Genomic DNA, 22953 nt, shown 5'->3' on the forward strand with positions numbered 1-22953 from the left:
TCTTGTGCTGAATTATGAGGAGAGAGAAGGGTAAGTGGACTTATACTTCATTGGGGTCCTGCTGCCTTCTGGGGCTGAAGGGACCTTCCACTGAGTTCATTCTGCGGGGGGTCCTGGAGCGAAATGAGCCCACAGGAGAAGCAGCTAATGCAATTCCTATTAAAAATCAGTAAAATTAAGCATGTGCTTTATCTAGTCCTGTTTTTTATAAGATCAGTTCTGGTATTAGCCAACTGTTGGGCTGAGTCTAAATAGGACTCCAAAGTCTCAGAGATCTTTATCAGTGCAATTAGATGTTATGTAAGGGATTTTTTTGCATCTGAGAGGTCATACCCAGTTGAAGAGCACGGGAATGTTAGAATCCAGTCAGTGCCTTCCATCTCCCTGCTACTAAAACATGTTTCTGTTCCTCTGCTAGTCCATGAAGAGATACCCCTGTCGCCAGTGTGAGCGCTCGTTCAACGCCTCCAACAGCTTGCGCAGACACATCCGCAATAACCACGACACAGCAAAGAAAGTTTACACTTGCTGGTACGTACCCAGTGCCCTTTTTCAAGCTGCTTTTCAGCGACAGGCTAGTCCTTCAAGGTTGGAAGTTGTAATAGCTCGTGTCTGCTGCTCCTGTCTACTCCAGACTCTTCAGTTATTAGAGGGAGAGTGAGGAGAAGAATATGTTAAACACAAGAGATCTGGTGGTTAAAACAAGTCCTTGCTTTTGACTGCACAATGAATGCCCTTTGGAAACTTAGGGGAAGGTGTGATTTGAGATCTGCGTGTGCAAAATGAGATTTACATTGTGCACCGTTGTGAAACAGCCAGTAACATATTGGGCAAGTCTTTCGCTGCTTCGTGGTTGGTGTGGTCATGCACCACTCTTGCATCTTCTCCTTGGGTGCAGGAGGTGTGTAAAATGCTAAAGAATCATTCTTGCCACCACTGTACACAGGCAGAAGTGACTGCACAGGCCGCAGGGCAATGGAGAATTAATCTTGCTGGATTTGCTTAGGAAGTCACAACCTCAGAGTTGGAAAATGGGTTTGGAGACTTCAGACGAGTTTTGTAAATCAGCAGTGAGTGAAAATCATTGCTGGTGAACATATTTTAACTGTGAATATAGTCTCAGGTGAGGGCAAAGCCCAGTGCTTATGAATCTACCTCTACAACTGCTGCAGAATAAGTCATACACAGAGTGACTGTGCGGACTTACCTCCTGCCTCCTTCTGAGACGTCCTTCTGAATCAGGATTAAAACATATTTGGGATGAAAAGGAAGTTTGCAGTGATGTAGTTTGAGGGATTTTTCTAATTTATCTGAAATTTTGGTTTAATGTGAGTGTGTCTGAAGTATGTTGTCACTTTACTGCACTCAAGTTGCTAAAAGCTAGTCTTGAAGAGTATAAGTACATCCCTCAGATACTTAATTTCTTTGGAGACTGTCTAGTGAGCCACAGTAGCTTTTAGTGAATGGATACAGTATTGGCATTACCACTGGGAATATGTTCTGACACATTGTTTCATCCAAGACTTCTAAACTTTACATATCTTGTAACTATGCCCTGACTTGGAACCTCTGGAGGAGAGAAATGTCTCCTGGTGTGTTTCATTGTGCTTTAAGTTTGCGGGTGATGGTCTTTGGTGTTCCATTCACCTGATCTGTACAGATCTGTTCTCTCTGGATTAGTTGTTTTCAAAGTGGTGTGTATCAGGATCAAAGTGAGCATCAGTTGGGAAGAAGGATTTGTGTGGAAATTCCAGATAACCTGGGATATGCCAGCCTCCTGTGTGCATTGCCTTTGTTACTGTGCAGAACGACTCACAGCTGTGGATCCACAGCCTCACCTAAGGGGCCACAGTCAAGCCAGCAGAGAAGATACAGATAGAAATCCGAGGGGATTGTGGTTGTATTTAGTTCTCCAGCTTGTAGTTGCTCCTTCACAAAATCTGTTGCTGAAGTCTTAATTGAACAGTGCTTGTGCTCTCTTTAATCATTATAATGGGAGACTTACTGAAATCACAGCACTCTTCAGATGAAACCTTCTTTGAAATACTGTCCCAGCATCTCCAACAGCTGCTCTTTGTTTGAGTCCAAATTCTCCTGTCCTGTCTCCCCTTTGATCCCTCTTAGCTTGTCCAGAGCACTGCTCTAAAAATCATCTCCTCCCATCTTTGAATTCCTCCTTGTCTTCTTTCAGGGCTCTGTAAGGCATCACATCTCCACTGCCCTTTTTTATCCTAGTTCTGGTTTCTCTTCTCCTTCTTCCCACCTGGCATTCTGTATCACTCTTGCCTGTTATTCCTTCAGGGGTTTTGATGCCTTAACTTCATGTTACCCTCTTCTCCTGGGTTTCCATGTGAAACATGAATAAAATCTGTCACTGATCTGACAACTGGCTGTTTTTCTAACTCCACCATGCTGGCTTGTAGGTGACTGACCTCTGGCTTCTAACATTCCCAGCTGAGATTTCCCCTTCTCCCCCTGCCCTGCTTAGGTCTCTGCCTTCAATTAAATTTGTAGGGAGAAACCAGTGATGGAGGACTTGCTTGAACACCCCCCTGCCACACTCATCACTGGAGTAGTTCAGGTTAGGGGAGAACATCTTTGCCTGCTCACATGAAAAGAATTCCAAGTTAGGACAAATTGCAAAATATTGGGATGTTTTGTGTATTTTCTTTCATAATTCACTTGATTATTGTTATAAGATCTTGCTCTTCTTTTCCAAGTCTTAAGTACAAACTGTCTGGAACACTTGATTTTCAACATATTTATTTTTGATAAATACCACTTAATAACCTCTCAGCTTTCCTGCACGAGGGAAAAAAAAAATCCATCATCATTAAATATTGATTTATCATCTAAGCAATTCCTGTTAAAACTCAGAAGTACTCAACGACCACATCTGTGTTTTCACATCATTGCTGACTGTTGTTTAATTTCCCTCTAGTTACTGGAAGATCAGTAGGAATCTTCCTCTCTCCTGTTAAAAGATGTCTTTGTTGCCCAGAGACTCTTCAGTTCCTTTCTGTTGACTTCTATCCCATGCTGCCAGTGTCTCAGCTGCAATTTGGGCATTTCAGGGAGCTCTGGTGTCACTTGCCTCGTTGCTTGGGTCAATGTGCGGCTCATGATCCTTCGCTTGACAGGCATCAGAACAACTCAAATAGTCAATTTGGGGTTTCTCCATTGCTAACAGAGGCCTCTGTGCTCTTTGGGGGGCTGGTTTGTGTGTCTGCAAGGCCTGGCACTTATTCCAGTAGACCTCGGTCATCCAGGAGTGAAGGTAGAGACCAGGGGTGAAGGCATATCCCCTTCACAGCTCCTTTGGAAATGTCAACCAGCTCTCTGGCAGCACTGGAGTCCTGCTAAGTTATAATGTGAAGACTTACCTATAAATGACATGTTCACAAGTGCTTCTGCCTAGGTTATTGGTGTTAAAGTTGGCATTTCAGCAGTTTTGTAAGGATTTTAAGTGTGTTATGATACGTACGGTCTGGTAGATATGATGCTTGTTCCCATGGGTACTTGGGAATGCTGGATGCAGGACTAGGTTCTGCTACAGGACTCCTCAGTGTCACAGAACTCATCATTCTCTCTGTGAAGGTCTTTCTCCTCAGTCTTTTTGGGTTTTTTCTATATGTTTTCTCTCCGGATCACGTATCCAGTGTAGGATGTGTCACAGAGGGCCTGATCCCCCACTAATCCCTGTATTTATTTAGCCTGTAAATAACACACACCCTACTCTCCTTCATGATTACTGTGGGAAATTCCAAACTACTCTAGTTTTCTCTCAGGGGTAGTGTTTTATTATTAAAATGGTGCTTTGCTGTGTATTTTGGTAATCTAATGGTAGATTACTCACCAGAGTCTTGTCTCCAATGACACCTCTTGGTCTGGCACAATACAAAGAGCATTTCCTTTAATAAATTGTTTTCCTTTTTGTATTTTCAAGGTACTGCACAGATGAAAATCAGACATTTCCTCAGCCATTCATGCTGGAGAACCACATCAGCCTCATGCATGGCATCAAAAACCCAGACCTGTCCCAGATGGCCAAAGCGAAAGCTCCAGAGAGAGACACAGCAGAAGTAACTGATGTTATTTTAATGAAAAATAAACGTCCAGTTAAATGTACCCAGTCAGTAGCTGTTCACTTGGGGTGTTGAGTCGAGCTGCAGCCTTGTGCCAGTCAAACCCTCCCATCCATGGGGCAGATTTCCTTCCCCCTCTCCATTCCATCCAGCCTGCTTCTCTCTTGCAGGGTCAGGAGCAGCACTGAGAGCACAGCTGAGCTGCACCAGGACAAGGGAGTTTGTGTTTTTCAAGATTTTTTTGACCGTGTGGCCCTATGTTTTACTGACCTTTTTTCAGTCTACTTTGTAATTCAAGTTTGTTATGACCTTTGTTTTCCCCTGCCATCCTGTTCATGAGCACGGCACATTTTTCTTCTTTCTCCCTTACGTTTTCTGCTAGTTATAAAAGATTTATTTTCTGTTTTAAAATACTTACTAGATCCATTACCTATGAGAACTGCATTTCTCCTAAGTTGGACTGTGTAATTTCGTATAGCAAATGTGTAATATCTTGGGTTGGTTTGGAGTGGAGGTTTGGCTGATTGGGCTTCTGTGCTCCATTATTTTAAAAATATACTTTTTGCATATCACTGCAGGAACATAAGCAAGTGAGCCTTCCTCATGGGAGAAGAAGCTGCAGGATTCTTAGAGAGAGAGGATGAGTTACTGAGAGATGCCACAAAGACAAAGCTTGAGTGGAGGGGAAAACTTTCAGAGTTGAGAAGCATTGTCTGGGCTAATGATGACCCCATGTTCCTCAGCTGTCCCTGCTCTGTGGGCTGTTCCTTCCCACACCAAATTGTTACACAGAGAGGTTGTGGCTGCCCCATCCCTGGAAGTGTCCAGGGCCAGATTGGACAGGGCTTGGAGCAACCTCATCTAGTGGAAGGTAGAACTGGATGATATTTAAGGTCCCTTCCAACCTAAACCATTCTAAACTCTCTTTCTCCATCACTCTTCTGCCCAGCCAACCTCTCACAGCATTCCTATCTTATGTCAGAGGACAGCAGTTGAGATCCTGCCCATGGGGTGAGGTGTTTGGGTACTGGTAGGGAATGGAATGCCCCAGGAATCCCTTGGGCATGGCTTCACCCTCAGGTGTCTTCAGACACGCGTGTGGATTTTAGCACTTATTATTCTGTGGGTTCAAACAGCGAAGTAACTTTTTAATCTTGTTTTTTTCAGGCAAAATCTCCAAAGAGGATGGCACCGGATGAGCTGGGTCAGGCAGAGACCACTGTGGGTTTGGATGAGCCACCAGCCAAAAAACTGAAAGCACCTTGGAAATGCGCCAAGTGCGGCTTCACGACGGACACCCGGACTGAGTTCCAGGAACACATACCTCGGCACAAGACCGACAGCTCCACCTTCCAGTGCTTGTTCTGCGGCCTGTGCTACACCTCCCACATCTCTCTGAACAGACACCTCTTCATTGTTCATAAAGTCAAAGATGAGGAGGAGGAGGAGGAGGAGGAGGAAGAAGAGGAGGAGGAAGAGGAAGATGAAAGGCAGAAGTATCAAGTGGAGATGAGTGAGAATGGACATGAGAGCTACAATGGAGAGCTGAACACTAGGGCAGCAGAGGAGAACAAATACAAAGAGTGCAAAAGTGACTCAGCTCTTTGTGAGCACAGTCAGACGTGTGGCGCAGAGGGCCCCAACAGCACCTCACAGAACAATCATGCAAAGTCTGTTAAGACTTAAAAACAGAAAAAAGCCCTTTTGGTTGGTTGGGGTTTTTTGGTTGGGGGGTTTTTACTCAAAATACAGGGTGGGGATTGGGGCAGATCTTTGAAATATTCTATTGATTTCTTGGGATGGACATTGCTTTCCGTTAACTTCCATTTGTAAGGGAAATTTAAAATCAAAAAAAAAAAACAAAACCAACCCTGCCATTGCATCCTAAGCACTAACTCTCTGCCAGCCCAGAGAGGTGAAAAGGGAAAGCAGGGCCAGAATCCTCGCTGGAGCTTGGCCAACTCCTGAGGATCCAGGAGCACTTTGCAGCTGCAGTTTCCTTCAGACGAGCTCTCCTCCTTCGAGTGTGCACTGCCTCAGCCTCTGCCTGGAGTCCCAGCCACGACTTCCCTATCTCCCTTTCTTTCTCCTTCTATTTATGGCTTCTTTTTTCTCTTCCCATCCTGCCTTTGTGTTACTCATTTTAACTCATAACGCTGGCTCAGCAAAACGCGCTTGTCAGGACTGTGCTGGTCCAGGATCCACGTCACAGGGGACGGGTTCGAGCTGTGAGTTGTGCTGGTTATTCTTAATTACCCGAATAACAACCTGCTTTTCTAAAATGCAATTTAATGAAATGTCTTGGACATGAGCCATCCTCAGAGAGGATTTCATAGCCCCTGTCTTCCTAGGTGAGCACAGTTAAGGAGGGCCTGGTCCCCCTCGTGTGTCAGTGGAGTTGTGCTGCCGGAAGCCATTCCAGGATGGATGCTGCCAGGCCTGGTGCTTAGTAGCTTGTCTTGATGGGGAGCTTGGGCAGGTTGGCAGTATCACCAGAAGGGGGAAACATCATCTGCTCCATCTGTGGGGTCAACTGGAGTGAAACCATCCTGGAGCTTCTGATGGCATCGGTGCCAGGGCTCTCTGACCAGCTCTTTTTGAGGGGAGAGGAGCAGAGCAGAGCTCACAGAAGCATTGGAACCAGTGGGAGCCATTGTCCTGCAGCGTGGTGGGGCTGGTGCTCCAGCAGTAGCTCCTCTCCTGCTGTGGCTCCGCATTGCCTATCACTTAGGAGATGTTTCTTTCTATGTAGTCACATTGACTCTTTCCTCCCTCATTCATTGTCACACCCACGCTTCATGTAATATAATTACCTTCTATACCATTATTTTTTTCATTCTGTTGAGCCAGAACCCCGCTCCTTATTGTTTACTCTGATGATGTTTAAATAATTTAAGAACTATTTATCTCCTTGCATTGGGCTCGTCGCCATCTCATCTCGCCATGTTTGGATACGGCCCATTGGGGCTGTCTGGATTTGGGTGGTGTGTTGGTTGATGAGTAGGGTTTGGATGAAATGGGCCAGTGGTTGTATGGAGGGTTGTTTAGATGGGTTGTCAGATGGGATGTTTGGGTGCATGGGTGTCAGTTGGATGTGTGTGGCAGGTGAATGGATGTCAGATGGGGGTTGGTTGGATAGGAGTTAGTTTCAATGGGTGTTGATTGGATGGGGTGTTCATTAGATGGGGTGGTGATTGGATGGGCCATCAGTTGAATGGACTGTTGGATGTGAGGTGTGTGTTGGATGGGTGTACATAGGATGAGTGTGCATTGGATGGGGTGTTGGTTGGGTGTTGTGTCGGATGTGGGGTGTATGTTGGATGGGGTGTAGGTTGGGTGAGGTGTCAGGTAGGGTGTTGGTTGGATGCGGTGTTGGACGGGGTGTTTTGGATATGGGGGGTCAGTTGGATGGGGTGTCAGGTGGGATGTTTTGTTGGATGTGGGATGTCTGTTGGATGGGGTGTCGGGTGGGGTATCGGTTCATTGGGGCGTCGGTTGGGTGGGGTGTTGGTTCATAGGCGTGTCGGTTGGATGTGGGGTGTATGGTGGGGTGTTGGTTGGATGCGGTGTTGAGTGGGATGTGGGGTGTCGGTGAGTCCCGGGGACGCGTTCCCGGTGCCCTCCGCAGAGTTCGGGATGGGGAGCACCCCCGGCCCCCCGAGCGGATCCACCCCCGGAGCCCCCCGGAGCCGCCCACCCCGCGCGGCGGAAGCGGCAGTGACGCGCCGGAAGCGGAAGCGGGGCCGGCCGGGCGGGAGGAGGCGGCGGCGGCGATGCTGTCGCTGGACTTTCTGGACGATGTTCGGCGCATGAACAAGCGGCAGGTGCCGGATGGGGCGGGGGGCCCGGGGGGGGCCGTGGGGCCGGGGGGTGGGGGGACCGGTCCGCCCTACCCTGCGCGGGTGGCGGGGCCTGACCGACCCACCCCCCCCTCAGTTGTACTACCAGGTGCTGAACTTCGGCATGATCGTGTCCTCCGCCCTCATGATCTGGAAGGGGCTGATGGTGGTGACGGGCAGCGAGAGCCCCATCGTGGTGGTGCTGAGGTCAGTCCCGGGGGTGTGGGGGGTTAAACCCCCTGCGGGGTCGGGCCCCCGACGGGGATTCCCTGCGGGCATGGGCCAGCTGGAGGCTCCTGCCCCGGCCCCAGCGGGCGAGAGGCTCAGCGAGAATCCAGGCTCAGGAATAGCGAGGGAAGAGGAAGTGGGTAAAAACAGCATCTCGCCCACTGCTCTGTCAGCTGGCTGGGCTGGGCTTAAGGGGGCTTGTGAGAAAGAAAAAGAGGGACTTTATGAACAGGCAAGTAGGGGACAGGACAAGGGGGAATGGCCTCCCACTGACACAGGGCAGGGTTATATGGGATACTGGGAAGAAATCCTTCCCTGTGAGGGTGGTGAGGCACTGGAATAGGTTGCCCAGAGAAGCTGTGGCTACCCCGTCCTTGGAAGTGTTCAGGAACAGGTTGGATGGGGCTTGGACCAACCAGGTCTAGTGGAAGATGTCCCTGCCCACAGCAGGGGGTGGAACTGGATGGGCTTTAAGACCCACTCCAACCCAAATCCTTGTGGGATTCTGTAGTTCTGTGACTGTCCATTACAGAGGTGGTCCTGAGGATCATCTGTCACTGGATGTTTTGGGTATAAGATGTTGCCCTTGCAGCAGCGCCGTGCAGAGGGTACCACCAGTGCTGGTACCAATGGTGTTACTCCCACCCTCCTGCTGCCTCGGACAAATTCTGTGAGCTTCCATTGGATGCTGGCACAGATGCTGTTCTGCGTCCACACTGGCCTTTCTCTGTGTTTCTGTTTGGTGTTCATGATGTAGAAGTGATGTAATGCCACGACCACATGGCACTTACCAAAACTCCCTCCTTGATGCAAAGCATAAGGTAGATGTTTCCTGCTGTTCCTCCCAGTGAGTAAGACGGGGGGCACTGAGGTCACATCCCCTCTTCAGCGATGTGATCTGCTGTTCTGAAGAGCAGCTGCTGCGCAGTCTCCAGATAAAACATGAATGTACATGGTACTTAAAGTTCATCTTTCTGTTTTGCATTATTTATGTGGAATTGGGAAGAATAAGTAGTTGGTAACAATTGCCATTTACAAGACATGAGAAAAATAACTTGAGTCAAGGTGCCTGAAATGAGATCATTAAGCAAAGCGATGAATCACAATAATGAATTTTTCTCACGCGCATCTGTTCCAGATGGGAATTCAGGAGTCCAATATTTTCAGTGCTTTGTTCCTGAGGGCAATCAATCTGTAACAAATAAATTAAATAAAAAAGCTTGCAGCACTGCCAGTGTTGCCCTGCCAGAGGTGAGCCCAGAAATCAAAAGATACTGTTTGTCATCAGCTTTTTGCTTATTCAGAAAGTATTTCCTATTGGATGTGCTTGTAACACCAGGTGCTGGCAGTGCTCTTGTTCCAAAAAATCCAAACTGCTGGTACTGTGGTGATTGAAAACCTGATTGCAATAGAGGTTACACACCTGCCTGATCTCCAGGGTGGTTTTTCTTGGGAGCTCTTCATCAAGGTTCCAACCTGGCCTTGAACGCTTCCAGGGATGGATGGGGCATCCACAGCTTTTCTTCTCATCAAGGTTCTTTGAGATTTTTCTTAAAGGACTACAAATTCTGAAACCTGATTCTGAGTGTTTAAATATTGTTCAATTGCTCCTCTTCTCTCTTTCAGTGGGAGCATGGAGCCTGCGTTCCACAGAGGAGATCTCCTGTTCCTCACGAACCGAATTGAAGATCCAATCAGAGTGGGAGAAATTGTCGTCTTTAGGATAGAAGGAAGGGAAATTCCTATAGTCCATCGTGTCCTGAAAATCCACGAGAAGTATGTTAAGGATCTGGGGGGGTTCTACTGCTGTTATGTACCTAAATGATATTATTCCTCATGTCCTTGGGTTAACGAGTGGCTGGGATGTCAATAATAGATATCCAGGTGCTGTGGGAAGTAACACAGAAGTTTCAGAGAAGCAAAATCTGCCCTCCTTGGTTTACTTGGAAAGATCATTCAGTAGAAAGCACAAGCTGGGGAGTCTGTGCCAGTCTCCTGGACTCTCCAAGTTGTAGAATTACAGAATGATTTGAGTTAGAAGGGACCTTAAAGCTCATCTCTGCCATGGGCAGAGACATCTTCCGCTAGACCAGGTTGCTCCAAGCCCCCTCCAACCTGGCCTTGAACACTTCATGGATGGGGCAGCCACAGCTTCTCTGGCCAACCTGTTCCAGGGCTTCCCCACCCTCACAGGGAAGGATTTCTTCCCAATATCCCATGTAACCCTGCCCTGTGTCAGTGGGAAGCTGTTCCCCCTTGTCTTGGCACTCCAGACCCTTGTCCCAAGTCCTTCTCCAGCTCTTTTGGAGCCCTTTAGGCAATGGAAGGCTGACACCACTTACTGTGTCCTGTGCCATCCTTTCCACCCCGAGCTGCTGTGCTGTCTCCCATAGTACAGCTGCATTTGTGTGTTTGTGAAGTGACTCTTGTAGAGGCAGAGCTGTGGCAGGGAGTATTTTGTGTGTAGAATGTGATGTTTTAAAGCTTGTTTATGGTCCTGGTTCCTGCTGTCCTGCAGAGTCTGTGTGTTTCATCCCTGTAGGAAGTTGTGTGTTGTTATGCTCAGAGTCTCCATGTACTGTTTAGTCTCTCAGCACTGGGCAGGTTGTGTGTGTGAAGGAATGGAGTCAGTGGTTTGGTGGCTGACCAGTTGTCTGACCCAGCTCAAGGTCAACCAGCTTTGTGCACAGAAATAGTGCAGCTGGAATCCTGACTCTGAGGGAGCAGCACCTCTCCCAGGAGGCAGAGCAGATTCTTTGCTGTTCAGATTTATTCTGTACCCAAAACTTTGAACAATGTTGGTTTTCAAAGTGCCATTCTTTGATACCACTAATTTAAAAAGAAGGTCAATTTACAGGGTGAATTTGATACCTCATGTTGCACATGCACTTTTTGTGATGTTGTGGGTACTCTTTTAGGTGAAATACAACTTTCCTCCTTCCCTATTCTGTCCAGCAGTTCCTCTCCAGATGTTATCCACCTTTCTTTTTCTGCCTAGCTCTATCTCAAGATATTAAGGTATCCAGCACTATTTTTTGTTTAAATGTAATACGACCTTAGTGCCAATCCTGGATTCTGTGAGGTGAAGCTGTTCTCCAGTATTTTAGGTTTCATTTAACTAAAACAACCAAACCCAAACCTGATCTTTGTGTTAGGAGGGAGAAACTGAAAAAATCCATATTGTGACCTGAAGGCAGGACTTGGGTGTCAGCTGCTTCTTTCACTACTTAAATAATAGTTTTCTGATGCCCGTTTAGAAGTGAAAGGTCTCTGCAGAAGCTGACAGGAGTGTCAAAATGCAGGAAAACAGAAACAGAGTTTTTCATGATTATGTGGCAACTTAGGCCCCAGTTCACATCAGTATTGTGTCAGTGAGAAAGTATCTGTTACTTGCTGGCCTTTTCTTCTTGTTTCAGCCCAAAATTGGGTTCATTCTTTATCACTAACAAAGAGTCTGCGGTCAAAATTTACTTAGTGGGTTTGGAACAGGACAGCCAGACCAGCCTTCACTCAGCTCTCAGACAGCAGAGTACTGTGCTTGGGGCTTCTCATACCGCGTCCTGATAGAGCCTTGATTGTGCTCAATAAGGTGCTGTGCTCCTGTGTCATCACTCTTCAAAGCTAAACTACATTATCTGCACCTTTGGAGATCTTTATCTTTTCCCAGGCTGTGTCTCTAAGCTCCTGGAGTGTTTGTTGTTCCCACATGACAAGCCAGGTGTGCATTGGAGAAAGAGCTGTTCTTTTTCCCCGCCGTTTTTTTCCTTCCAAGCTTCTCCTGTCAAGGAACACATGTTGATATTCAGGCATGATGAAAACAGCATGAGCTCCAAAGACCTTCTCTGTGCTTTCCTGTGCTGCATTTGATGTGTTGTTTCTGTGAGAAAGCTGAGATCCAAACACTGAGCACACTCCTGCTCAGCCCCTGCCTGCAGGTGCCACAGGGAGGTGAGAGTGCCTGGCTGATCCCTGAGGAGTGGCACAAGCTGAATGGGAATGGCTGGGGAAGGATCTATAAAGCTCTTTCCAGGTCAAAGCAAAGGTTCGTCTGCTCCAGGATCTTGTTTCTGGCAAGCTAATTAATTCATCTCAGGATGAATTAAAGAGTATATAATTTCCCTGCTTTCTACAAGTTCCAGATTCAAGCACAAAGTCCCAGTTATTTATGAATAGCCTCCTTTTCTCTTTTCTATGGAGTATCTGGTTACATTTTGAACCAATATAATTTTTTAGCAACCAAAATACCCTTGCTCAGAGACACAGTTTAGTTTGTGCTGTGGCTAGTTCTGCATAGCACCTTCTCTGTCTGGTTTTAACCCCTTACCTCTTGAGTTCCTCTTGGTTCCCTCTGGGTCTTGCATTGGAAGAGACAGTGAAAAGCTGTTTGATTGTTGTATGTCATTTGTGTTGGACTGCATCATATCTCCCATCAGCTCTGTCTTTTCCAGGCTGAAGGTCTTTAGCTTCTTGTATAGGAGTGATTCCAGACCTTGTCATCCATTTCTGAACCTTTACCAGTTCTTCCCTCCAATTGCAGAAAAAGATGTAGAGGGTTCAGTGCTGCCCAAAGCATTCCACCTGTAGGCACACCATGAGTTTGTGTAGTATCATCATGGTATTATTTGGTTTTTTCCATCCTCCTTTCCTAATAACTTCTAAGTTTCAGCTTGCTTCTGCCCACTGCTGAGTAGAACTGCATGCTTCAACCCCAGACTCTCCTTCTGGGTGATACAGGGAGCCCAGAACATTTGTGTGAAACAAGAGAAGCATCAGCATGAGAGAGGTCAAAAGCCAAGAGGCTGCACCTGTGTGTGCCTCATCCTGCTGGTTCTGTTCTTAAACTCTGCTGTAAAGCTTGACTGGGGCCAGAATTCATTCTTTCCTTGGCAGTTTTTTTCCAAAACATCTGCTTTCTGCTGCATTTGACAGAGTTTCCCTGTAGGGACATGGTTGCTTCAAGTGCCCTTGTGTTGGGCTCTTCACACTTGTTCTGGAACAGCTTTTAACGAGCTCCTTCCCTGCCTTACCTGCCTGTCTTGTCTTTGCCAGGCAAAACGGTGACATCAAATTTCTGACAAAGGGAGACAACAATGCTGTGGATGACAGAGGGCTCTACAAACGGGGGCAGCACTGGCTGGAGAAGAAGGACGTAGTAGGACGAGCAAGAGGGTGAGTGAAGTGGTGTGGCTTTGTACACAGCCCTCCCTGAAGCCACGTGGGAATTCCCCCTCCTCTTGAGCCCTCCCTGCTGGGTTTTGTGACCTGTCTGAAAGCGTGGAGAGCTCAGAAGAACAGGTGGTTCAGTTCTGAGCTTGGCTTAAGGGGAGATATCAAGCTGTGAGCTGCATCCTGAGATGGTGATGCCGGGTGGACGTGAGTGCAAGAGCAGCAAATGCTCAGGCTTGATCAGAATTGCCATCAAATTTATTCTGTGAGGCTCAGCCTTTGTAGGAGATTAAGATCTGAACCAGGCAGAGGCTGAAACATGCTCTAGGGCTCCCACTCAGCCCCACTGCTACAGCTGCCCTGCCTGGGAGGACAAAATCCCCAACCTGTTGATTATAGCTCTCAGCATGACTCTTCTGCAGCCTGGAATACTGTGTGTTTTAAGAAAACCTTTATTCTTGTAGGTTCGTGCCATATATTGGAATAGTGACTATCTTAATGAATGATTATCCAAAATTTAAGGTAAGAGCTCTTTCATTTCCTACCTGCTTTTCCCACCCCAGCTGAAATTCCTTCCTGAGAACACAGGCAGAACCCTGTATCCTGTATGTTTGCTGCTGCAGACGTGAGTGTGCACTCCTGAGTCTCCTCTGCTCTCTCTTCCAGTATGCAGTCCTCTTTTTACTGGGTTTGTTTGTGCTGGTGCATCGAGAGTAGCCCCTTGCACTGAACTACGAGGTGAAGGTGCCATGGATTTTTCTAGATGAACGTTTTAAGTAGCTGATGGTCCGAAGTGCCAGGAGGAAGAAGAAAACCTGCGTTTCAAAGCTTCTTGCCAGTTTGGGTTTGTTTTGGTTTTTACTGCGTAAGGGCGAATGTTTGTCACAGTATTTCCAATGGTTTGTCACACTTCAGCCTTTTTAGTGAATTTTTATATTAAAAATTTCAGCCAAACTGTTTAGTGTTTGTACTTTGAAGCTGAGCTTCCTCTCCAAGTGCCTCCAGGACCGTGTCCTCAGTCTGCGCCTCACTGGGCCAGGTGCCCTCTCCCTGTGCTGACTGAACTGTCCAATGGTGAGCTGTGGCCGTGACGGTTTTTTGCCAATTCAGAACTGGAATAAAGATTTTTCCTCTCGCCCGGTACGAGCCCTGCCACATTCTTTGTTACTGCCCTGCTGGGAGCAGCCTCCTTGCCCAGTTTCTGGGGGGTACCTGGGCTTTGCTGTTGCAGACTGACTCCTAGAGCCACCATCTAACTTGTCCTCTCTTCACACAGCAGTAGTAGCTGCTCCTTTCATCTCTTTTTGGAGAATAATCTATCCTGAGCTGTAGATCTGTTTAATGTTTCTGTTTCTGTAAGTCACACCGAAATAATCTACTTCAAGACTGCAAGGTATTTGGGGCAGAAGATGGCAAAGTATTACTTCATGCATCGTAGCACTAGGTAACAGAAGGACTGAGATGGGAAATATCCACAGCTGTTTGTCAGGGATGATTTAGCACAAAGCAATAAGAAAAATTGCCTAGTTTTGGAAAAGGATTTCAGGTCTCTGGTACTCCCTGCAGTTGGCCAGGTCTAACAGCTCACCTGAAAGCTGCAGACTGCCCTGAGGTCTGATTTTAAAAACCCACTTGTCACTATGTGCAACAGCTGTTTTTGTGGGCTTCTCATTCAGGCTCGTGGTCCTGCTGGTGTAGATGTGGTGTCAGAGAGAGCCCAGGGCAAAGGTACAAGGTAATTGTAGTTATCAACTCCTCACACTCTGAGATTCCACAGCAACAGGGATCAGTGCAGATCATCACAGCTGCCACTCACATGGCTTGTGTAAGGCAAAAGCAGTCAGGAAAGGCAAGGACAAAACCCAGTGGGGTGTTCATGGCTGTTTCCAGTTTCTTGCATATGTCCCTCATTGGGTTTGTCAGGTCTGTCCCATCTCTGGAGTTGAATTGTGCCATTAGTTATGTCCATGGGACCATTTTGTTGGTTTTGGCGTTACCTGGTGCTTTGTTCCCTGAATATGATAAAGCAAAAAATCACCTGTGGGATACTACAAAGAGTCTACTAACAGGTCCAGCCCCCAGCACTGAACCTTGGAGCTGTTGCTCTAAGTAATCGTAACTTAGTAATAAAAATGGTAATAAAACCTGTATCTCTTGCTCCCATTGTTAGAGTCCATGAGGGGAGGATGTGGATACAGTTTCTCTATAAAGCTTGGATTGGATGTTCTGTCAGAAGTCAAACCCAGGCAGCAGTGAGAGAACATAGAATCCCTAGTTGAGAGCTGCCATCACCACGGAGCACTTTCCTGAGGGCTTGGAACACCTTCCTGAGGATCTGGAACAGTATTTCTGCCTTTGCAACTTGTGCTGAGGCTGAATTTGTCCCTACCTTCAGCTTGAACAGGTTTTGTGCATAAATGGGATTTTAAATCAGGCTCACACAAAGTGCTGAGTTGAGTTCATCTGAAAGCTGCTAATCAACACCTCGCTGGTAGTGCTGCTGCTGCTCTGGAGTCCCCTCCACTTCACACCTTCTCCAAACATCTGAGCATGGAGAAGCAGTCGTGTTCCTGTCACTGAGTTAATGTAACAAAAAAAAAAGGCTAAAACAGAAAGGATTTATGATTATGGAGCAAGGATTAGCTCTTCAACTGCTGAGCCCCCAGTTTTTGGCGGGATGACCATGGCTGGTGTCAGGAGTCCCTGTGGCTGGAGGACACACTGGTGGCAATGTGGGTGCCAACTCCCACCTGGGCTCTTGTAGGAGGGTGTGCCCTGCACGTGCATGATGCTGTGTGAAGGAATTGACCAGAAAGTACTTAAAAAATGCAGGCTTGTTGGGGTGGGGGTGGGCCGGAGCCCGCTGCAGCCCAGCTTTGGGACTTGTCTCTTTGGGGTCTGCAGGTACTTGAACAGAAACAATTGCCCTAAACAGGGGGCTGTACTGTGGGATTTGAGAATTCATCTCTGCAGCCTGTGCTCTGCTTGTTTTCAGCTCAGTGCAGTTCTGCTACCTGTGGCCGTGAAGTGAGGTGTTGGCTCTAATTAGGATAAACGAGCAGTCAATCCCCTCACAGCTCCAGCACCCACCACCTCCCACATCACTTCCTGCATCCCTGCAACACCTTTCCCTCCACAGTGGGATGAGAGGGGGCTGGGCATGAGCCTGCACAAACTGGAAACTGGGGATGTGGGGGCAGGATGACACAGAGTTGTTGCTGGCTCTTCCCCACCAGGTTTATTCTGCTCTGCTGAGCAGAAAAGCCACAGAGCGAGCAGGATCTCCGGCCGGCTCGGTGCTGATGTTGAGTTGTTTGGGAGCACTGCTGAGTACCCACAGAGCCAGGGCATTTGCTGGTAGAACTTGATGTGTCTTTGTGTTCTATTTCAGTATTATTCTATTTTTTTGTAAAGGTGAAGCTCTTTGGGCAGTTCCAGCAAAGCCTGTGACACTGGAGGCTTTAGAAATGGACAGAGATCTTTGTGTCACCACAGGAATGGGATTTGCTTGTAAACTACATGGGTGTTGAAAGGTCTGGTTTATAAAGGAGAAGAGTAATGAAGACAAAATTTTATCAGGGCTGAGATTGCTCCTGTCTCTGTTGTGGTTACAGCCAAACAGGGCAGGTTTTCTGGTAGCAATTCCAGTGTTTAATTACTATTCGGTCACATCCGCAGTTCAGGGTATGGATTCCTTCACGAGCAGGAGCTGTTTCATGGAGCAAAGCCACGCCGGGCTGTGCCTGATCACTGCTGGAATTCTGTTGGGTGATATTTTTTTCATATCAAAGCTAAATGCAGAAGCAAGAGCATGGTGGCTGGGAGGTGAGCTGTGAGGGGTTATGTGCTGCAAGCTGAAGCTCCAGGAGACGGAGGCTGGTTTTGTATATTTACGATGCTTGAACTCGCAGTTGTTGGTTAAACAGCAGCAAGCATGAGGTGGTTCATCCAGATCTGTCTCTGCACGTTGCTTAGCAGAAATATACAGGGCTCAGATTTGTAAATCATCAGAGACTGGATAATCTCGTGGTGATTTCCCTGCCCTCAAAATCAGAACAGGTCAGCTGTATTTTTTCTGAGGAGAATCTCCAAGGTGAAACCTTGTCCATACATGGCTTGAACACCATTTTCTGCTGGAGAAATGCACAGTGCAAACCAAGCGTGCAGCTCGCAAAACATACCAAGAGTTGGCCAGGAGAAGGAGAGAAGGAGGAAAAGGAGAAGAAGAGAGGAGAGGTGGCTTAGGCAGAGCACATCCCTTGGGGACCCTCCTGTGCCAGAGCAGGGGGAATGCAGAGCAGCTGTTTCTCTGGCCCTGCTGCAGCCCCACATGGTGTCAGTGACTCAGTGCCTGAATCAGATGAGGAGTGTCCTGTTTTCATCCTCCAGCAGCAAGGAGTGCCAGGGTGATGCCAGAGAGGCCCAGCTTTGGCCGTTCAGCAATGTCAGCAGCTCAGGGTGGCAGTTGATGCGTGGTGGGTGACTGAGCCCCACAGTCTCATTGCTGGGAGGAGAGAAGCAGCACCCACATTGCCTTTTGAGCCAATTCAACAGCTCCCTGCCCCTTTTACCTTCTCCCTCCCTTGTCATCTCACCTGTCAGGAGCCACAGGTCTCTGCAGGGGTAAATCCACCAGCCTGAGCATGTTGGATTCAGAAGGGGCACAGTGGCTTTCCTGAGAAATCTGTCTTGTTGGATCTATTTCACCGTAATTGGGTGCCTGTGCTGTTCGTAGTCTGCCCAGTAGCAACTGTTTGCTTATCCCTGTTTATCCCTCAGTTGCTGTAAAAAACCACCAGCTCCATCATACATAGTCCTGTTTCCCTGTGGAGCAGGACCTGCCTGCATGCTGGTTCTTGCTGGTTGAGCACACTGTGTGTTAAATCTGTTCCTGCTCATGGGGAAATTCCTACACGTGTTCAGTTCTAGCATGTCCTCTGAATGCCTGATCTCACAGGGCTCCCTAAACCTTGGGGGGATTCAACATCTTCACAGAGAAGAACAGTCTAAACAGGGATGGACTAGAAACCCATCCTCTGTATCCAGGACATCTGTGATCCAGGAGCAGACACACTCTCAGTCTCTTGATCCCTCTGCCCAGCTCCTCATCTTTTGGCTATTTTTGCTCCTTTTGTTTAATAATTCAAAAACCCTGCCTGCAGCTCTCTCTGATGAACATCTTGGTTTCACCTTTTCCAACCTGTCCTTCACCTGTAGAAACTGAGCTGAGAGACTGAAGTAAAATAATACGGAGAAAATTAACTTCTCTGAACCTTAGTTCACTCAAATTGGGGTGTCAGATTTCTGCCGTGCAATTCTGGCTGGATCACTTCTGAGCTGGGCCTGGATTTGCCTGCAAGAAAACATGATTTTCTTCTCTGAGTCTTCTTGCAGAGCAGTTATTTGTAATATGTCCTGAAGGCGTGGAGTGAGTGGGAAACCTCAGGGAAAACCACAACTCATTTACAGCTTAAATGAAAATTGAAAATGAGTTGAAAACAAGATGTGTGAGATTTCAAATTTTATCTTTTATAAACAACAGCTATTGCCTGTGGACGAATGGATGTAACAGAGGGATTTAATATCTGTAAACAAGAGGAAAATGCATCAAAATAGACCCTCAGGCACGTGGCAGGACCTGGCTTTGGAAAAGTGGTGAAGAGGCTGAAACAACTTAACTGCTGCTAAGAGTTTTATTGGCACCAGGAGCTCTGTGAAGGAGATAAATAGGGGGATTTGAGGCCTTTGCCCTTTGTATTTGTTTTTTATTAGAGCCATCGGTTTTGAGCACACATTTGCCTGCCCAGGTGGGTATTTTCAGGGCATGGGAAGCCTGCACTGAGTTCTGGAGCTCCACAGTTCAGAGTCTGTTCCAGGCCATCCAGTCACCTCTCTGGGAGATACAGAGTCAATGCCAAGGTACCAAAGCACAGAATTGCACAATGGTTTGGGTTAGAAGGGACCTTAAAGCCTGTTTCATTCCACCCTCTGCCATGGGCAGAGAAATCTTCCACTATCCCAGGTTGCTCCAAGCCTCATCCAACCTGGCCTTCAACACTTCCAGGGACAAGGAAACCACAGCTTCTCTGGGCAACCCGTGCCAGGGCCTCACCACCCTCACACCCAACAATTCCCTCCCAATATCCTGTCTAACCCTGCCCTCTGACAGTGGGAAGCCATTCCCCCTTGTCCTGTCCCTCCATCCCTTGTTCAAATTCCCTCTCCAGCTCTCTTGGAGCCCTTTTAGACACTGGAAGGGGCTCTAAGGTCTCCCTGGAGCCTTGTCTTCTCCAGCTGAACACCCCCATCTCTCCCAGTCTGTCTCCAGAGCAGAGGGGTTCCAGCCCTCAGATCATCTCTGTGGCCGTATCTGGACTTGCTCCAACAGGTTCCTGTCTGCCATGTGCTGAGGACTCCAGACCTGAATGCAAATCATAATTCAAAAGAGAAGGAATAAAATGGACCTTGCTTTAAACCTCTTGAACCAGGGTTTTTCCAGGTTGGTCTTACATTTGTTGTTGGCAAGGACCTGTTGGCTGAGCAGTTTTGAAATCCATTTATTTTGCATAGTTACAATCTCCTTTGCCTGGTGAAATCCTACTTAATTTTTCAGTACATTTGGAGAATTTGCTAATCATGCCCGTTTCACAGGTCTGTTACTGCTCATACAGCAGATAAGAGTTTGATAAGGAACAGGACACCCCAGGTGATAAGGAATAAGGCACCCCAAAAGTAGACTTGGAGCTTGTTGAAGGAGTTTGGAGGTGTATGGGCAAGGGGAGCCCACTGGGATTTCCCAAAGGTATTTGGCAAGGTCCCTCAGCAAAGGCTCCTGAAGAAAGAAAGCGGCCTTGGAAGAGGTGCTGAGATCCTTATGGGGGAAAATCATTTGCTAAAAGGTAAAGAACAAAAGGCTGGAGGCAAGAGGGAAGAGCCTGGGTAATAAAAAAGATGAAATTCAAATGTACATAAATATAAAATGGTGCACAGGGGGAAAAACCAATTTTAACTCCATTTATAAAACAACAGGTTCCGAGTTAAGTGTTACCATCTGGAACGTCAGGGTTGTAACAAATTTTGCTGTGAAAATGTCAGATCTGTGGTCAGCAGTGATCGGGAGAGTAAATGGTGTGTGAGAATTACTGGGGAAAAACAAAGCAAAACAACCCCTGCTGCCTCCAGCTGGAGACACCGGGGGAAGCTGAGGTGTTTTGGGTGAGAAGGGCCCGTTCCTGGAGGGTGTGGGTCTGTGCAGGGCTGCTCACACGCAGCTCCAGAGGTTAAGTCTCATGGGAGAGGGGAGAGTTAGCTCTGTGCAGCCCCCTCCTCTGCCTCGAGGAATAACCATCAGCAGCCTGGCATTTTTCAAGGAGTCATCTCTGTCCTCCCTGGCTCCTTGCAGGAAGCTGGTGGCCAACAGCCCTATCTCCTGCACCACCTGTGGAAGCCATGCTGACTTCTGTCAGCAAAACAGATTTATAAAACAGAATTTCTATTGTGTTTTTTTATGTATAAGCTGGGAAGATTCCCTTGGAGGCTGGTAGCTGTTGGGAAAGTGAATCTCTGCTGAGCCAGAGAGAGCAAGTAGTGGAGGACCACTGCAGTGACAATTCCTGCCTGGAATGCTGGAGGTTCCAGCAGGCTCCAGGTGAGGCATTCGCTCTGGGCACCAAAGCAGGACAAAGGCAGAGGCAGCAAATCTACCCCAAACCCTACCAGGCTGAGCTCAGGTCCTGCCTTGATGCCTTTCCCAAGGGTAGCAGTTGTTTTTCCAAAATTAAGTGCAACGTCACTTCTTTGTGAAGACTGGAAAAATCCAGAGAAAACCTGGTCTCTCTGTTGTTGTCTGGGGCTGGTATTTACCAAAGTGCTGGGGAAGATGGAATTGCTGTTCTCGGAGCCCTGCCTGGATCCCAGCACTGGTGCTGCTGCTGCTTAGCAAGCACTGAGCTCAAGGCCCTTTTACCAGTTGTTTTCCATAAAAACCCCACTGGCTGCCCTGAGTCGTGCTCCTTCTTCCTGCCTCCACCAAGTCCCTGAGCAGCTATTCCATTGCTCTTCCCAGGCTTGAAATCAGAGTTATGGGCTCCCATCTTCCACACACACTCCATCTGGTCAAGCCTCAGTACTCAGCAATTAATCCAGTGTCCCCTCAGTTTCTGAGGGTTTATAATGACACTGCAACAGGGCAGGAACTCCCTGATTTCCTTTTCCCAGCCTTTCCCATGCCTGCAGTGCCACTGGAATCAAAATACCTGTTCCTCTGCTCCCACTTCGGCTGAAGTAACACCTGCAGCCACCAGCTGAAAAAGGAGGAAGATGTGTGTCCACTCGTTGTGTATTTAGTTAGAACAGTGCAAAAGCCTTCACCATGTTAGAAACAGTGTGCTGCTTCCCACTGCTCATCCCATGTCCCCGGGAGGCTGCCTGTGCTTCCCTGAAGGAACAGGACTTAACCCCGTCATGCTTCAGTTGGTGCTGTAATTGCCTGGAGCTCTTTCCTCTACCCTCTGTAATTGGGATCACTTTATCCCTGGCTTCATCCTTCATAATCCTACAGGTAACCCTTCATCTTGCTCTTCCCTGCAGTGGAGGAACGCTGCTCATCTTCTCAAAAAACACCCCTTGCCCAGCGTGAGGGGAAACCAGACTCAGCTGGGCAGCACCAGGCTCTTCCTTCAAATGCAGCACCTTCTCTGGACCTCACATCCTCCTCCTCCTGCCTTCCTACATCCCAGGCCTTCTCCAGACACCCCAGATTTCCAGCACTATGAGTGAATTTAAAACTGTTTTGAAGAAAAGGGTTGGGATAATGTCGGTCCATTTCAAGCTGTGTTTTGTCAGGGCAGTGACAGTGCAGGACATGGGGGGAGGGACACAGGCTGTGAGAGGAAATGAAGAAGGACTGGGGGTGTCTCTATCTGTCTGTCCAGCTGGAGCACCGGCATGTGGGGGCTGGCTGGGGACACCAGAGCCCAAGTGGTCGTCCCAACCACCGGGACTGAGGGCCTCAGGGCTCCTCTCTCCACTGACTCGATGGAGGAGGCGACACTGCCACGATGTGAACGTGAAGGTCAGAGCTGTGGTGCTGCTAGTGCCACATCTGTGGTGACCATCATATTCATGTGCCCCATGGCCCCCAAAGGGGCCACCTCCTCAAAGAGCAAGCCCAGTACCGCCTGCTCAGCCATACTGCTGCTGAACACATGGTGAGGGAGCGGAGTGAGATCCCCCATGGCAGCCCAAGACATCCAGCACAGCTGGACACAAGGCTGGTGGAGGCAGCCACCTCCCTGATGGGTGATGGAGAAGAAGAAGGCCCTGCCCATCATTGTGGTACAGATCCTGGGCAGGAGGGAGCACAGGCTGGCCAGCCTCTGGCCACCCAAGGGGACACACACTCACTGTGGGAGGATCCCAGGCTAACACAGGAGCACTTTATGATTTTTTTTCTCCCTGTAAGTTTAGAGCTGTGTTTGCAGTTCAGGCTCTGACCCGCTGCTGCTGAAGGGGGACGTGTCATGTCCAGCCCTGTTTTCCTGAACAGCAGTACATGCTGGGCACAGCTCCATCCCATTAGTGGAAAAGGAAGAGCTGATGGGGAATGTGATAATCCATGGAAGGTTTGGGTGTGG

General features: G+C 48.0%; 2 protein-coding genes across 4 annotated transcripts in view; both read left to right on the forward strand.

Annotated features, from left to right (window-relative positions):
* Positions 1–7001, forward strand: part of ZNF592 (zinc finger protein 592) — a 36968-nt gene extending 29967 nt beyond the window's left edge. For all 3 annotated transcript variants that reach the window (XM_032699790.1, XM_032699789.1, XM_032699791.1), the window contains exons 8-10: positions 419–531; positions 3947–4082; positions 5253–7001. In XM_032699790.1, the coding sequence (XP_032555681.1) occupies positions 419–531; positions 3947–4082; positions 5253–5771 (768 nt within the window). In that variant the 3' untranslated portion in view covers positions 5772–7001. The remainder of the gene's footprint in view (positions 1–418; positions 532–3946; positions 4083–5252) is intronic.
* A 777-nt stretch (positions 7002–7778) lies between these two features.
* Positions 7779–14461, forward strand: SEC11A (SEC11 homolog A, signal peptidase complex subunit). Its single transcript, XM_032699792.1, has 6 exons — positions 7779–7909; positions 8022–8131; positions 9779–9928; positions 13202–13321; positions 13783–13840; positions 13985–14461. Exons 1-6 carry the CDS (start codon positions 7859–7861, stop codon positions 14033–14035), a joined length of 540 nt encoding a protein of 179 aa, XP_032555683.1. The 5' UTR covers positions 7779–7858; the 3' UTR covers positions 14036–14461.
* Positions 14462–22953: the final 8492 nt, after the last annotated feature.

Source organism: Chiroxiphia lanceolata, chromosome 12 (genome assembly GCF_009829145.1).
Source record: "Chiroxiphia lanceolata isolate bChiLan1 chromosome 12, bChiLan1.pri, whole genome shotgun sequence".
NCBI classification, from domain to species: Eukaryota; Metazoa; Chordata; class Aves; order Passeriformes; family Pipridae; genus Chiroxiphia; species Chiroxiphia lanceolata.